Genomic DNA, 15,635 nt, shown 5'->3' with positions numbered 1-15,635 from the left:
CAGCTGCAGAACAGGGCAAGCCCACAACCTGCAGAAGAAAAGTCTGAGAAAAGCAGCAAGGCAAATCCCATACTGCAAAGTGTAAGCAGAGGAGGAGGAAATGGGGTCCTCTTAAGGAATGCTGGTTTTAACAAGACCATAAAGTTAGTCAAAATTGTGAACTGCATCAGTTTAAATTCAAGTTAAAGAGAACCTCTCTAAAATTCTGTGTCATGCCTCAGTATACACATGGTTGTGTCGCCTCTTCTGCAAACTACAAACTCAAACAAGTTCAACAAGCTGGACCCAAGTCCAGTTCAGCCTTTAAGAAAGGCCAATTAAGAAACAGACGTAGCTGAACAGAAATTAATTTAAATGCACGGCTCTCTTAAAAACAGAAATATATCTTTCAGAAATTATTTCTATTTCCCCAGTAACCAGTCTGCAGTTCACTGAGCACAGCCAGATCACTATCACCTTGGTGGTGACTGGAATGTTCAGAACAAATCCGATGCCTTTCTTCTTTTGGGAAGCTGCAGCAAATTGTCCGTGATGGATGTAGTATCCTGAGATACTGGTGTCTGAGATACTGTCCTAGTCTGTGGGGTGCTCTGGGGGGTTTGAGGCCCGCTGGCCGGGGTCTTGTAACCAGGAGTTCCTGTGTGGGCTGGGGAGGGAGTGTAGCTGGCTCGCAGGGCTTTGTCGGTGTATTTACTTGCAGTCCTGTTTACAAGTCTTTGCAAAGCTGGTGACATGGCTGGGCTTAGTCCTTTTGGAGTAAGGCTGAAACAGAATAAACAGTTTTAAGAGATTTTACAGTAAAAAAATCTGCCTTTATCAGGAAAAGCAATACTGCCTCCCTACATGAGTTCCCCCCACAGGGCAGACTCACTGCCTGCAGAAGTCATTCTGCCTGCAGGTAGATGCAGCCTGTCTCTAGAGAAACAAGTGACAGAAAAACCTCCTGCATCTTTCCCAAACCTGAGTGACATGGCCTAACTTCTCATTTGAGCCCATTCTGTCCTTCCTGTGACCCCCCAAGCAACTCTTATGATGTCTCCTCTTTGCAATAAGGCAAGACATTGATCCAGAGGCATCGCTGGGTGGCCGTAGGGCAGAGCGCAGTAATGCTGACGAAGAGTGTCAGGGACAGCCACCAGCCACTTTCCCTCAGGAATTAAGTTTTTTAATTTCTAAATTTTTAATTTCTAAAAACTTTCAGTCCAAATGTACCTCTTCCTGATTCCAGTATCCTTCCTTACCATCATTCCTCCCTTTCTACATGTGCTGATTTACATCTCATCAGATAATACCCACCCCCAGTTGTGCTGTCAAAACAGAAGTCTCACCTGGCCAGGTTTTCTGTCACTTTTCGAAGTGCCTCCTGCTTCTTTGCTCGGTTTTTAGCTGCCACTTCATTGGCCATCTTGAGTCCTAACCTCTCACGGCGTCCAGGCTCCAGGATCTATAAATGCATCACACAGTTCACTTGCCAAGGCACTCAAGAGTGCTGAAAAAATTAGTCAAAGCACCTTCAAAGCTGGATTCCAATGTACAGGATCTAAAGAGGGGAGAAGTGGGGTCAGCCCACCCCTCTTTGCTGCTGCATAAAAGCCAGAGAGGACACGGAGACCTTCAACCTGCCTTAGCAAGTAACAAAAATTGTAAAACCAGTCCAGTCAAGGAAGCAGCCATTACCTCTGGCATTTCCTCCTGCTGTTTCTCCTAGACAAACAATGTCACCTGTGTCTTGCCTGGCCTGTAGCCAGCCAGTTCTCAGGCATACACAGACACTGTTAAACAGCAGGAGAACCAGTCAAGGCCTTTGGAGTCTAACAAAACAGAGGCACATACAGCAAATTACACCCTTCTTAAACTAAGAGTCTCAGACATCTCACATTCAAAGACACCAGCAGGAGACAAGTAGCATGCAGGGTTAGGTGCCATTAGCAAAGCCAGAGTGTCTTTTCTACTCCCAACTGATACATCTGCCTCAGACTGCAACAGCCAGAAGATAAAGACAGAGGGAAATGCTAAGATGCCCACCTATTCACACATTAAAATCAGAAAAATTGAGCATGTCTTCAGCTTCCTCTCAACGTCCCTCTGTCTGGGACCACCACCAAATGCAGAATCTCATTCTCCTGCCAGCAGTTCCTACCTGTGTTCCACCTCGGGTAGCTCCACCAAGAAGATTTCATGTGGATCCATGCTCACCTCCACCCTCCAAGCACAAACTAGATTACTAGTTTCAAGGACTGGGAACACCGCCCAGAGATGTGTCACACTCCATGTTAATCTATTCCTTACTCACTTGCCTTTCCCTTCTTAGTTCTTCCCCCCCAGAAAAGAATGTCATGCTGACATGAAATACCTTGAAAGCTGGGCCAGGTGTTCTGTCCACATATGGTCTTTCTGACCCTTCCAGACGCAAAGGGGTGCTTTCAATTTCACCCCATGTCATAAAAGGTGACTCATTCACACCTAAAAACAAATTCAACAAGTTATACCCATGCAAGACAATTGACTATTCATTCATCACACACAAAAAAAAAGAAGAGAGAGAGAGAGATGCACATTAGGAAATGCAGCAAATTCATCAACAAAGGAGTCCCTCCACTGCAGAGGAAATCACAGCCAATGTGAATAAGTAACATGTGGTTCCCTTTAAAAGGGATTGCCTGTAGCTGTGTCACCCTCTCAGTTACAACAACCAAGCACCACCCTTTCCATGCCTCCATTTTTCCGTTTGCTAAGCTTTTGATTAGTGACACTTTCATTTTTCCCTATACAGTGCTAGTTCTCCCCTCTGCTGCTGAATGAAAACTCCTTGAACACAGGAAACTCTTTAAATGTAAGAAAACAGGCAAAGGATCTAAGGACATGTAATAGCCAAATGTGCCCTCCAATCATCTCAGAGGCAGCCTGTACCAAACAGTGAGTGCACCTTGTCTAACAGGTGTAGAAAGGATCCTAAGGGCCCGATTAAGTCTCTGGCTGGAAAATCCCGCCGTCCAGGGGTTGGAAAAGGCATTTACGATGGAGAAAGGAGGTGCTCCAAACGCCACCTACAGGTTTCCCAGAGGGAAAGCCCCAGCACGTTCAGGTGTTGACATAACCACAAAAAGCACAGAGAAACAGCGTGGCAGGTGCAGAACAGCTACAAATTCAGACACCATGTTTCAACTCGAAGAAAAATAATCAGTTTGTTCTAACTGAAAGTACTCCACAGCTAGATAATTCCTGAGCAATGGCACAGAAACTTCAGACGCTCTTGGTGCAGTGTGATTTCTCCTACAAGTGTATTGGAGCAGGATTTAAGCCCTGCATCCAGCTGGTATACACAGCACGAGGTTTTACCTCCTCATCTAACCCTGTAATGACACCCTAGTGTTGAAGACAGCAACAAAGAAAGTGCAGTAATAGTCCTCTTAAAGCAGTTAAAGCAGAAGAAATAAGAAAATCCTCTTACCTGGGGCAGGAGAGGGGGTAGCCACAAATCCATACCCGTTCACTTTTGGAGACTCTTGGGGTATCAGCTCTTTCCCATCGGGTCCCACTTTGCCCTGTTTGTACTGAAATAAAGACAATGTCGTTCATTTGGAGAAAGGTGAGAGTCAGCTGCATCCAGCACACACACACACACACACAGTTCTGGGGGATGAACCACACCAGAGGACAAAGCCTAACTAGATTTGAGTCAGAAGTAAAATTATCCAACCTGAGCATTGAGGGCTGCAGCTTGCTGGAGCTGTGATTTGCTCACAGCTTGGCTGAAAGGGTCCTTCACAAAACGGGTGTTTCGATGCACAACTTCCCTGGGCTTCTTAAAAACTTCACTCTCATCAGGTACACCTTGAAAAGCAAAATGACTTTTAAAAAAGAGCTCTTTACTTCACTGGTTCACAGAAATTATCAATTGTACATTTACAGCCAAAAAAGAAAACTACATTTACAAAAATATGTTCTTTTTCTATAGTAACAAACAGACTAACAAGTCCAAGGAGGATTCTTTGAGCAGAAGTAAACAATGAATGAAGATGACAACAAGTGCTCATGAAGAAGCCAGGAAAGAGCTTTGGCTGCTGAAAACAAGTACTTCTGTAATACAGATGAGCTTTTCAATGGCAAATAGAACATGATCAGACTTTGGAATCAGAGGCCAAGAAAAAAAAAAAGGAAATAAAAACACTTTTTAAAAACAACCTTACAGAAGAAAAAGCACAGCATTACCTGTAAGAGCTGCTCAGTCACATACAGAAATGCTGTAAGCACTGTTTGGAGCCAACCCACCTGGAACCAATGCCTCACCTGTAGGATAATACATGAGGGTGTTTCGAGCTGTGTATTCCCAGGTATCCAGCCCAGCTTTCACATTCTCCAGAGCTTGCTGCTCAGCTGAAGGAAGTGCCAGGTTTTCATTTTGTCGCTGAAAGGGCGATGGAAAAAAGTTTTAAAAGGCGAAAAAAAAATCCTGAAGCAGCCTTCTGCAATCTTTTATTCAGCCAGACACAACTTGGAGAGCTCAGTCACAAGCTCAGCCACCTGCCCTAAAACACTTTGCACAAGGTGTGTAACAGACTCTGAAGGATAGTTGGGATAAAAAAAATAACACTCCCTCAGAACAACAGCAGCAAACACCCACATGTCAGTACCAAACTTCAAGAAAAGGCAGTGCATTCCACAGCCATCAGTGTGCCAGCTGCTCCCTGCTGATGGTTAAAGGCTGACAAGGGAGGCCCAGGACAGCACTTGGACCTCCCCTGCAGGTAGCTGAGGAAGGCAGCACAGCCAGCCATGCTCACGCAATTCTGTGCTTCAGCAGCTGGGTGGGGTATTACTTATAACAGAAACTGAAAACTGAAATAAGGCAGACAAACTGCAAATAATAAGGGGCTGATGGACAAACAGCAGGAACTGTGCTGCTGCTCACAGAAGAGGCTGCCAAGGACAGCAATACCTGCACGCTGTGCAGTGCTTTGCAGCCTCAAAGCTTTCAGAAGAGACAAAGCCTCAGCAACGGAGTCAGCACTGCTCTTGTGTGACAGAAGGGGAAAAAGCAGGACTGCACAAGGAAGCAAAGAGCAGTCGTGGGATGCATGAAAGAGAGCCTTAGCAGAAAGCCAGTGAAATGGTATTTCCCTGCTGTGTCCCTTGGAAGAGCAGAGACAGAGCTGAGGCAATTCCCTACCCGGCTGTACTCCTCCTCTGCGCTGTAGAGCCAGGCGTGCTTGACCTTCTCCTTCTCTCTGGCCACTTCCATGATCTGCTCAAAGGAAGCATTATCCTCGCTCGTGTGCTTTGCCAAGAAGGTGTCCAGGCTGGGAAGAGCGTCTTTATCATCTTTTTCTGCTTCTCCTGACAAGAGAAGGGAAGAAGCCTGAGGAAGGTTAATGGCCCCTTTCTAAGGGAGCTGTATCTACCTCTCAACCCTCCTGGCAGCAAGCCTTCCACACACACACCAGAAACTGCCATCAAGCTTGGCCAAAGACAGACATCCACACAGAGTGGTGCAGGAATAAATCAGGTTTGGAACACATATAACCAGCTTTCAATAAATCCTCTCATGGTATTTATAGCTATTTATTTTAAAGGTGAAATGTACAAGTGGCCAGCTACTGGCAGACAATTTAATTTTGGCAGAATTCAACTGGAGAAACATAATTCTCCTACCTTCCTCTGCAGTCTTGATGCCAGCCTTAGATTTATTTCCCACTGAAAGGCCACCTGGATGCACTTCTGGGGTTTCAAATGTGGCTGGGGTAACATCTGCCACCAAAAAAAAATTCACCTGGTTATTGGAGCACACAACAGGATTTCCTCTAAGGATGATGTACCAAATAAGTCACAGAAGGCATATCAAGAGAATAAAAATTAAATAAGAAACTTGTGAAAATAACTCCAAAATGTTCTATTGAAATCTGTCTCAACCTCCAAACAAGACTTTGGCCTCATCTAAGACATTTTTCTCCTGCTGGGAGAAATTCCTAGGAGAGCCACAGCCCAGGGTGTGGTCACCCCACAGAGCAAACTGAGCCCAGGCCAGGGCCAGCAGCTGCAGCAGGGGAGGAAGGGACACCACCTGGTGACATGTGCCCTTTGCCACAAGCAAGCCACCTACCCAAACCCCACTGCAAGAGCTCAGCCAGGGGCTGGGCTTTAAGAAACACTTGAACTGGCAGTGAAAGAAAACACAGAACACTGGATACCTGCTGTGGGAACCTCTGATAGCCACGAGCTTCCCACACCTTCTGTCCCTAATACATGAAAACCTCAAATGTCTGTAGATACAACAAGAACCCCTAAAACTACACTCTACAATTAGGATCCAAAGCATAGCTTAGGATTTCTCATAGTAGAGAGCACATAACACTCCCTAGAGAGCAGGAACTTGGCAAAAGATGCCTATGAGGAATGCTTTTTAAATGGCTGCTTTTTCCAAAACCCTTCCCTCAAGGAATTATTAGACACCATCAAAGAGAAATTCAGCATGAACCACCAGACACTGGCTACTGCCCAAACTGGTACACTTAGCCCTCATGCAACATCAACCTCGAATCTTTAAGATAAGCATTGTCTGCACGAATTCAGATAAAGAAGAGCAGCAATACCAGATACACACCGCTCACGCCCCACAGAGCCAGTTCTTACACGGTGCAGGTGTGTCCCTCGACGATTTGTTCAAGGAAGAGCCAAACTTGATAGCAATTTGTCTCATTTTCTCCAAGTCGCCACTTTCCTCAGCCTCCAGATAGTCCTTCTGTGCTCGCAACTTCTCCACATCGGGAAAAAAGTCTCGCTGGATGATCTTCTCTAAGCTCTGCAGAGACAGAGACAACCGCAATGCCCCGCTGGGCCCCCGGAGCGCCGGCTGAGCTCGGGGCCAGCAGCGCAAAGCCCCGGGCAGGCCGGGCGGCGCCGGGCCCGCGGCCGGTGGCGGAGCGCTGCAGCCGCGCCGCAGGAGGGGCGGGAGCCCGAGGGCCGGCCCCTCGCTACTTCCACCAGCACTCGCGGGCCGGCCGTGCCGGGCGGACCCAGGCGAGCCCCGCCGCGCTGGAAGCGCTCGGCCGGAGCACCGGAGGAGCGGAGCCTCCCGGGCTCGGGCCCGGGCCCGCCGCCTTACCTCGATATAGGCCTCCTCATCCAGGATCTTCTTCGAGTGCCTCGCAGCTGGCGACACCACTTCCTTCCCCGCCACGGCGACGGGACCCGCGGCGGGAGCCGGCACCAGTGCGGCGGGAGAGGCCGGCGGCGCCGGTATCGCCTCCATGGCGTCGGCACCGCTCCGCTCCTCCTCCGCCGCCGCGGACGCGACGGGTCGTGACGTCACATTCCGCGCCGCGGGATCGGAATGCGCGCCCCTCCCTGGGAAGTGCGCGGGGCCGCGCGCGCCCCCTGCCGGTGCGGAGGACCCGGCCGGTCCCGGGCCGTGACTGCGGCGGCGCCGCGGCACGAGGGTCGGGATGGGAACCGGGCCGGGAGCCGGGATACACGGGAACCGGGATACACGGGAACCGGGATACACACGGGATAGCAGCTGGGATGGGAACCGGGATACACGGGAACCGGGATACACACGGGATAGCAGCTGGGGTGGGAACCGGGATACACGGGAACAGGGATACACACGGGATAGCAGCTGGGGTGGGAGCCGGGATACACGGGAACAGGGATACACACGGGATAGCAGCTGGGATGGGAACCGGGATACACGGGAACCGGGATACACGGGAACCGGGATACACACGGGATAGCAGCTGGGGTGGGAACCGGGATACACACGGGATAGCAGTTGGGATGGGAACCGGGATACACGGGAACCGGGATACACGGGAACCGGGATACACACGGGATAGCAGCTGGGATGGGAACCGGGATACACGGGAACCGGGATACACACGGGATAGGCGCTGGGGTGGGAACCGGGATACACGGGAACCGGGATACACGGGAACCGGGATACACACGGGATAGCAGCTGGGGTGGGAACCGGGATACACACGGGATAGGCGCTGGGGTGGGAACCGGGATACACGGCAACCGGGATACACACGGGATAGCAGCTGGGATGGGAGCCGGGATACACACGGGACAGGAGCTGGGATGGGAGCCGGGATACACACGGGATAGGAGCTGGGGTGAGAACCGGGATGGGAGCCGGGATACACACGGGATAAGCGCTGGGATGGGAGCCGGGATACACGGGAACCGGGATACACACGGGATAGGAGCTGGGGTGAGAACCGGGATGGGAGCCGGGATACACACGGGATAGGAGCTGGGGTGAGAACCGGGATGGGAGCCGGGATACACACGGGATAGGAGCTGGGGTGAGAACCGGGATGGGAGCCGGGATACACACGGGATAGGAGCTGGGGTGAGAACCGGGATGGGAGCCGGGATACACACGGGGTGGGCGCTGGGATGGGAGCCGGGATACACACGGGGTGGGCGCTGGGATGGGAACCGGGCTAGCACAAGGGATGGGCGCCAGGCGGATCCCCCCAACGCCCCCGCGGTCTCTTCAGACCTCCTCAGCAGCACCCCGGGCTTCGGGGAGCGGGACCCCGGCTGGCTGCTCGGCGGGGGTGACAGGGCAGTTTATTGATCTCGCCGCTTTCCAGCTCCCGGCTTCTCCTTGGCCCCGCCAGGAACACGGGCACGGCTCCTTGCGGCAGGGACTGGCTGGCAGCAGGGGTGGAGGCGAGCGCTGCCTGTGCCAACCCTCTCAGCACAGCACGTTCATCACCTCTCCCCAGGGCTATGGGGAGAAACCCGTGTTTCTTTGTTATGAAACAAATCGCTTGTCCAGCAAGTTCAACCCCAAAAGCAACTCTAGATGCCACTGAGGTGCTGCAAACAGGAAACATTCATTTGCAGGATATTTTGCAAATCTACAACAATAAAACATGCACAAATACTACGTGCACAGAGCAAAGACTAGAAGGGGAGTTTCTCCTTCTCTTAAAGCACACACATTTAACACCAGTACAGCTCTGTCCCCTGCACATCCTGCCTACTGAGTTATTTGCCACGTGAACTAGGTTTGGAAGAGGCATGTGAAAGTGCCAAAAAGCGTCCGCTTTTACCTGTCCTCCTTCTCTGTGAACCACAGAGTTCCCTTTTGCTGCATTAGCCCCCTCGGGTTACCCCCCTGAGCCTGTCAGCCACGGGCAGTGGGTGCTCCTGGTGAGCACTAACAGCTCTCCTTGGGGGGCTGCTTGGGCTGGAGGCTCAGTGCTGAGGCAGTCGCCCTCTTCTGATGCCGCCACTTCGCCCGACGATTTTTAAACCAAACCTAGAAAGTGCAAAACAAGAAAAGGGCTTTTGCATGTCAGGTGTTAACTGGGAGCGAGACAGGCAGTGGCTCTCCTGGGCTGTGAGGTACTGTAATAGAAAGGCTTGATACAAAATGTAATCAGTCCCTCTGCTGCAGTCCTGCTCAGGTATATGTGAGGGGCACAAAGGAGTTGGGACCCCCATGACAAATTCAGAAGTCACGCAGATCACTTAGGTAAGGAATACAGACTTGGGTGCAGGGGATGAGCAGCAGAGCTGGCATGTCTCTGTGTGACACGTGATTCTGGGAGAGAGGCATCATGTAAGTCTGTGGGACTGGATGCCAGTACAAATTAGCCCAGCTGAAATGGTTTATATTCTTCCATTGCTCGCCAGACTTAAACTCTCTTTTGTCAAATGCACAAGATAGATTTTAAAATGAGGCCGTGGATCTGCAGACCCCCCAAAAAAGACAGCACAATGCCCCAGTCTGTGTTCCTGGGGGACTGCAGGAACGCAAGAATTCTGCCCTCAGCAAGTGGCAGAGTCTCACCTCCACCCGCTCCTCCTTCAGGTGAATGCGGTTTGCCAGGTGCTCGCGGGTGACGACGTCCGGGTACTGGTTCTGGTGGAAAAGCGTCTCCAGGGCCTGCAGCTGGTCCTCGGTGAATATGGTGCGGTGCCGGCGCGTGCGGCGCTGGATCTGCTGGAAGGTCTGCAGCTCGCTTGGCTTCTCCTGGGAGCTCCTACAGACCCTGACTGCCGGGTGGAAGAGCTGCACGGGCCAGGGGAAGCGGGCATCTGCGAGGGGACGGGGACAGCAGCAGTGTTAGAGGTGTGGGGCTCAAATACTCGCCGCGCTCAAGGCAGCTCAGGCACCCGTTCCATCCCTGCTACTGTTTGGAAGGAGGCAGGCAGTCACCTGGAGTGGGTGGCAAGCTGAGTGGTCACTATGCAAGTGGGAGAAGAGTTTAGGTCATGACATGGAGAAGGATGCAGGTGGTGAGCACTGGCTGGGTTTTCTTTGTTCGCTTACCAGTTGCACTACAGTCAGGTCCAGAAAATAACTGCAAACTCACAGCCCAGCAAAGATCTGTGTTTCAGCCCTGACACAAAGGAATTCTGAACTATCAAGATGCTCTTGAACTGTATTTTTAAGGGTTTGCTACTTTTTATTTTCCACAGTAATTTTGCTTGACGTAGCCAAAACTCTTTTCCTTAAAGGCTAAGTGAGGTGCCCCAGGGCTGGTGTTGTCAGGAAGCACAGGCACAGCTCTGCACATGGGCGGCATGGCCATGGGGCCCCACGCTCCACAGAGAGCTTGCACCCCTAGAAACATCATTCTCCCAAGAGTTTCACACTAACCAGTAATATCCAGAAATAGTCAGCACCCTCTGCTTTTCAAACCCTGGCAGCATTTCAGGTGGAAGTGCCCACTCTTAGGAACCCTGCTGAGAACAGCTCAGATTGCTGGGCCTCAGGCCCAAGACCACCGTGGCCAGATGCCATATTGCCACTTAACACCCAGGTTTTCCCCTGCCCACAGCACTGGCACCAGCCCCTCTGCGAGCCCCACCCCTGAACCAAACCCAACACTCACCCAGCCAAGCCGGCAGGTCCTGCAGGGAACGGGCACTCCTGTGAGAACAGCAGCAGCAGCTGCAGCCTGCCCCCTCCAGCTCTTCGTCCTCTTCCTCCTCCTCCTCCTGCAGGGAGCTGGCTGGGATGGTCTCCAGCTCACAGAGCCGCTTGGGTGTGCAGTCCAAGATGCTCCGCAGGCACAGCGGCACCAAGACCTGGGGGCTCTTCTCCGCGGGACTGGAGAGGATGTCCTCGATGCTGAACGGACGTGGCTTCTTCAGGCCTCTCCTGCCGGCGTCAGCCCCTGGCACTGCCTCTGAAGACATCCTGTGCCAGCAGCAGCAGCAGCTGGGGAAACAGCCAGCCCAACTGGGGGGCTTTGCTCTCCCTTCACCGGCTCCCTAGTGGGGTTTTGCTAGGCAAAGGACAGCTCATGTGGCTTTTAAAATGGGCTGGCAAAGCCATCCAGAACCACAGCTTTGTCTTGGCGTTTCAAGTGACTGTCATTCTTGCAGCTGAGTTTTTATTTTATACACACACACACACCCTTTTCCTCCCTCTGACCCAGCTGCGTTATGACTGAAGCCACTCCAAATATATATATATATAGAGAGAGAGAGATATAATCCCTTTGGAAAGAAAACCGTAAACCCCCCTGCAAATAAAATAAATTCTAACTAATCTTGGCAGCTTTGTGAAGGGTTAGTGTGGATCTAAGATTTAGCTAATCCCACAAAAATGACTGGAGAAGGAAATCTGATTTCTCCATCTCGGGTGTAGATTTGAGGTGGTTATGATCTCCATTGTGCTGCAGCCTCCTATCCAAGGAAGGGGGAGGATAGCTGTTCCCAGCCCGGAAATGGACCAGAGGATTAACTCCTTAAAAGAAGCAAATTATCCCTTTCTCTGGCCAAATGAAAGCTTTCCCATCAAAAGAGAGCTGTCATATCATACAATATGAGAGAAGAGAGAGTTCAGCTTAATAAAAAATCATTTTTAATGACAGCACAGCCTTTGGCTTTGCCAGAATTCTCTGTGAAAGTTGATTTATTTTCTGCTGAAAGCAGAGAAATTGTATTTTCCCTCCTTCCCCTTTCCCCCATCTCTGCTGCCCTAATCACTGTAATAATGCAGATGCTTTGCATGTATCCAACATACTCTTTGTAAGGATTCAAAGCCCTTAATAAATTAGATTACGAGCTGCTTGCAGCAGCTCTGCACCGCAGCTTAGTGGCATGTAACCACCTCCCATGCAGCTGAGCCACGCTCTGTGTGGGGAAGGAAAGGGGAGGATTGCTGCTGCTGCTGCCTCCGTGTGCTCTCAGCGAGGTCCCACAGCCATCCAGGCAGGAGTGTGGATTCAGTGCCACAGCCAGGCTTTCCAAAGCCCGTTCAATTCCTGGCTCCTGCCCAGCCAAAGAAACTGGGGAGAGGCCATGGCCAAGATTCAGGACAGGAAGGGATGCCTGCTTCTGCCCCGCCAAGGGCAAACAGCAAGGTCTGGCAGCTGTGATCCACAGGAGGAGAGAGAACATCTTGGATCCTGTGTTTTTAACTGACATGAATAGCTGGGAATAAAACAGAGAAGGTGTGGTTGAGATCAGGTTGCTTAGCAAAGTTTAAATCCAAGTTCCCTTGCTCTCAGTGTGGTTTAAGCCCAGGTGAGAAGCAAGGCCTCGGGAGCTCATGTGGGGAGCACTCACACCTGGTGCTTCCTTGCAGTCCCACTCATTGTACACCAAGGAGACACACAGGTGGGTGCTGTGAAACCAGTGCACACCAAAGATCCTCACGCTGGACAGCCCAGCAAAGCCTCCAGCATCCTGCAAAACTTACAGCCAGTCCCCAGGAGAGCCTCTCTCAGCTCCCTTCTCTCCTCATCCCTGCTCACCGCCTGCCCTTCCTCACCTGCGGGCCCCTCAGTGCTAGGAAGAGATGCCCCATAGCTGTTCTGCTTGTGACTCACCTAAAACCAAACTGCTGCTTTTCCTTCCATCCCTTTATTTGCCTCTCCTTCAGCTGTTCCAATGGTGTAACTTGGATTATAACTGAGCTCTGCGAATCTTTACCTTTTGAGATGAAGACACCTTTGTAGCTGCTCAGTCTGGACACGTTCACTGTGTCAAAGTGTCAGTGCTCCAGAGAGGCACTGGGGATGCCCTAATTCCAGAGATCACTGAAAACTGCTCCCAGCTTTTATGCATGTCCCCAAACGCTGACCCAAGGGGTGGATGTGGGGCCAGGTTCTGCTCCCCACCCTGTGCTGGTCAGAGGGGCCATAGGGCCGGTGAGCTGGGACGTGCCATGGGCAGGTGCAGGATCTGACCAGCTCTGTTCATATGCCTGAAGAGGATTAATTCTCCTTCCCCATCCCTAACAAAGGATGCCTTTCCCTGGGCATCCTGTCCCAGCCCTGTCTTCCCACCACACATGCACTTAGCCTATTAGGATCTCCACTGATTGCTTTCTTTCATTCCTCCCATACCTTTCACTACAGAAAATGGACTGGTAATACTTCTTTTATCAAAGAATTACGGGATTTAGGACCCAGATTGTACAAAGAGACTTTTGATAGCTGCTGGTAATCAAATCCCAATCGGCAGACACTTCTCTGCACCCTGTTACCAGAGAGGAATAAAGGAAAGGGATTTCTGATGTACTGTTTACTGAGCCTCTGGGAGATAGGATCGCTGGGCTATTTCATATTAGAAAAGGAAAGGAAAATAAAACAAGAAAGAAAAAAACATGCAGGACAAGAGAGAACAATATAGATATAGATAAAAAGAAAAGAAACAGGTTCTTATAATTTTCTTATTGGCTAAGGAGATTCCAAAGCCATTATAGAGGATTAGCAAAAAGGTTAATCTGCTTTAGCTGTTCACTTGTCAAAAGTGAATTTATAGGGGTTTGAAAATCCTCCTATGGTGAAAGAAGAAAAAATCCCCCTTTCCCTCCTCTGGCCCTGCCTTCTGCAGGCAGCACAAGGTGATGGGAACAGGAACACTGGCAACCCTACAGCATGGCAGCACCCTCCTCTGCCCTGCCCCTGCCTGTATGCTGGCACCTGTGGGAGCCGTCGTTTGGCAGTGCTTCTCCCCACTCCCTATCACCAGTGTGGGGTGGCTGTGATGCTGAGGAAAAGGAGGATCAGATCTGTGGGATGTAACCATCCTCCTGCACTCCTCTGCCTTACCTGGGACAAGTCCTGGGCTCTTTCTCTCATTGGAATTGACAGCAGTCAGGGAAAACCTGGACCCCTGGCTGGATTTGGGCTTCCAGGCTGATTTCTAAAGCAGAGCAGAGATGGACACTGCGGACAAATGTTGCCAAAAACTACAGTCTGGTGGCTTTCCATCCCAGGGGAAGTGCTCAGCCCGGGATCCACATCTCAGTGCCCTCCTGGCCACCCAGTGGAGCCACTGGTGCATGCCAGCTGTGTTTTCCTGGGCTGCCCGTGCCATGGACTCATCCAAGCAGCGGATGCCCATCACTCACTCCAGAACCGCTGTGAGAAAGAACCCAGGGTAAAAATAATCCGTCAAAATCAAAAACAAGAAGCATTTCTGTGTAGCTGAAATTCAGTGGGATGTGCCAGTCAGGTGTTAAAAACTGTGTTTAATAAAAAAAAACAGAAGTCGTAAAATTATTGGATGGTTTGGATTGAAAGGGGCCTTTAAAGATGATCTTTAAATTGTGCCAATTAAAATTGTTCAACCCTGTGCCAACTAAGATTAAGAGCTCTAATAAACTCATTTTGATTTGATGATAATTACAATAAATGTGTCTCTCTCCCCAAAGGCCATGTCATTCCATAGAAGAAGTGGAATCTCTCCACTGGGTAGTAGTGTTATTAGTGACACTGCTAGTAGGGATGCTACCACTAGTGGTGCAGGCCACCAGAGATGGTGTCCGTGGTGGGGCAGGAGGACTGTGCGGTACCAAACCTCCTCTTCCGCAAGGAACCACGATGGAATCTGACAAGTGCTTCACCCTGAAGAATTCCAGAGGGCATTTCAGAGATCTTACCGTCCTCATGCTGTCCAAATCCCTCTGCGCTCGGCAGGCAGCACCCGGTTTTTGAAGTTCTGTGTTATCTCACTATTCCCGACTATGGAAACAGTTCGGGAGGATGATGCTTTTTAACGCCTGCCTTGCGGCCGGCACGGGCTCCCGGGCGGGGGGGAGGGAAGGGGGAAGGGAAGGGGAAGGGGAAGGGGGGAAGGGAAGGGGAAGGGAAAGGAAAAGGGAAAGGGAAAAGGGAAAGGGAAAGGGAAAGGGAAAGGGAAAGGGAAAGGGGAAAGGGAAGGGAAGGGGAAGAAGGGAAGGGAAGGGAAGGGAAGGAGGGAAGGGAAGGGAAAGGGAAGGGAAGGGAAAAGGGAAAAGGGAAAAGGAAAAGGAAAAGGAAAAGGAAAAAGAAAAGGAAAAGAAAGGAAAGGAGAAGGGAAGGTTCGGGAAGGTTCGGGAAGGGAAGGGAAGGGGAAGGGAAAGGGAAAGGGAAAGGGAAAGGAGAAGGGAAAGGGAAGGGAGAAGGGAAGGGAAAGGAAAAGGAAAGGAAAAGGAAAAAGGAAAAGGGAGAAAGGGAAAAGGAAGAAGAAGGAAAAGGAAGAAAGGGAAAAGGGAAGAAGAAAGGGAAAAGGGAAAAGGGGAAAAGGAAGGAAAAGGGAAAGGGAAGGAAAGGTTCGGGAAGGTTCGGAAGGGAAAGGTTCGGGAAGGGAAGGGAAGGAAGAAGGGAAGGGAAGGGAAGGGAAGGGAGGGAAGGGAAGGGAAGGGAAGGAAGGGAAGGGAAGGGAAGGGA

At 50.8% G+C, this 15,635-nt stretch overlaps 2 protein-coding genes across 2 annotated transcripts; both read right to left on the bottom strand.

Annotated features, from left to right (window-relative positions):
- Positions 1-345: 345 nt before the first annotated feature.
- Positions 346-7,296, bottom strand: ESS2 (ess-2 splicing factor homolog). The gene is made up of 10 exons (XM_068208879.1): positions 7,103-7,296; positions 6,631-6,799; positions 5,653-5,748; positions 5,171-5,337; positions 4,291-4,408; positions 3,701-3,834; positions 3,452-3,554; positions 2,354-2,463; positions 1,329-1,444; positions 346-762 (listed from the first exon to the last, which is right to left on the bottom strand). Exons 1-10 carry the CDS (start codon positions 7,247-7,249, stop codon positions 477-479), a joined length of 1,446 nt encoding a protein of 481 aa, XP_068064980.1. The 5' UTR covers positions 7,250-7,296; the 3' UTR covers positions 346-476.
- Positions 7,297-9,168: 1,872 nt separating this feature from the next.
- On the bottom strand, positions 9,169-12,403 carry GSC2 (goosecoid homeobox 2). The gene is made up of 3 exons (XM_068208878.1): positions 10,860-12,403; positions 9,812-10,059; positions 9,169-9,277 (listed from the first exon to the last, which is right to left on the bottom strand). Exons 1-3 carry the CDS (start codon positions 11,164-11,166, stop codon positions 9,176-9,178), a joined length of 657 nt encoding a protein of 218 aa, XP_068064979.1. The 5' UTR covers positions 11,167-12,403; the 3' UTR covers positions 9,169-9,175.
- Positions 12,404-15,635: the final 3,232 nt, after the last annotated feature.

Source organism: Anomalospiza imberbis, chromosome 18 (genome assembly GCF_031753505.1).
Source record: "Anomalospiza imberbis isolate Cuckoo-Finch-1a 21T00152 chromosome 18, ASM3175350v1, whole genome shotgun sequence".
Taxonomy (NCBI): Eukaryota; Metazoa; Chordata; class Aves; order Passeriformes; family Viduidae; genus Anomalospiza; species Anomalospiza imberbis.
The sequence above is the reverse complement of the archived record's forward strand: the minus strand, read 5'-3'. Positions and strand labels throughout refer to the sequence as shown.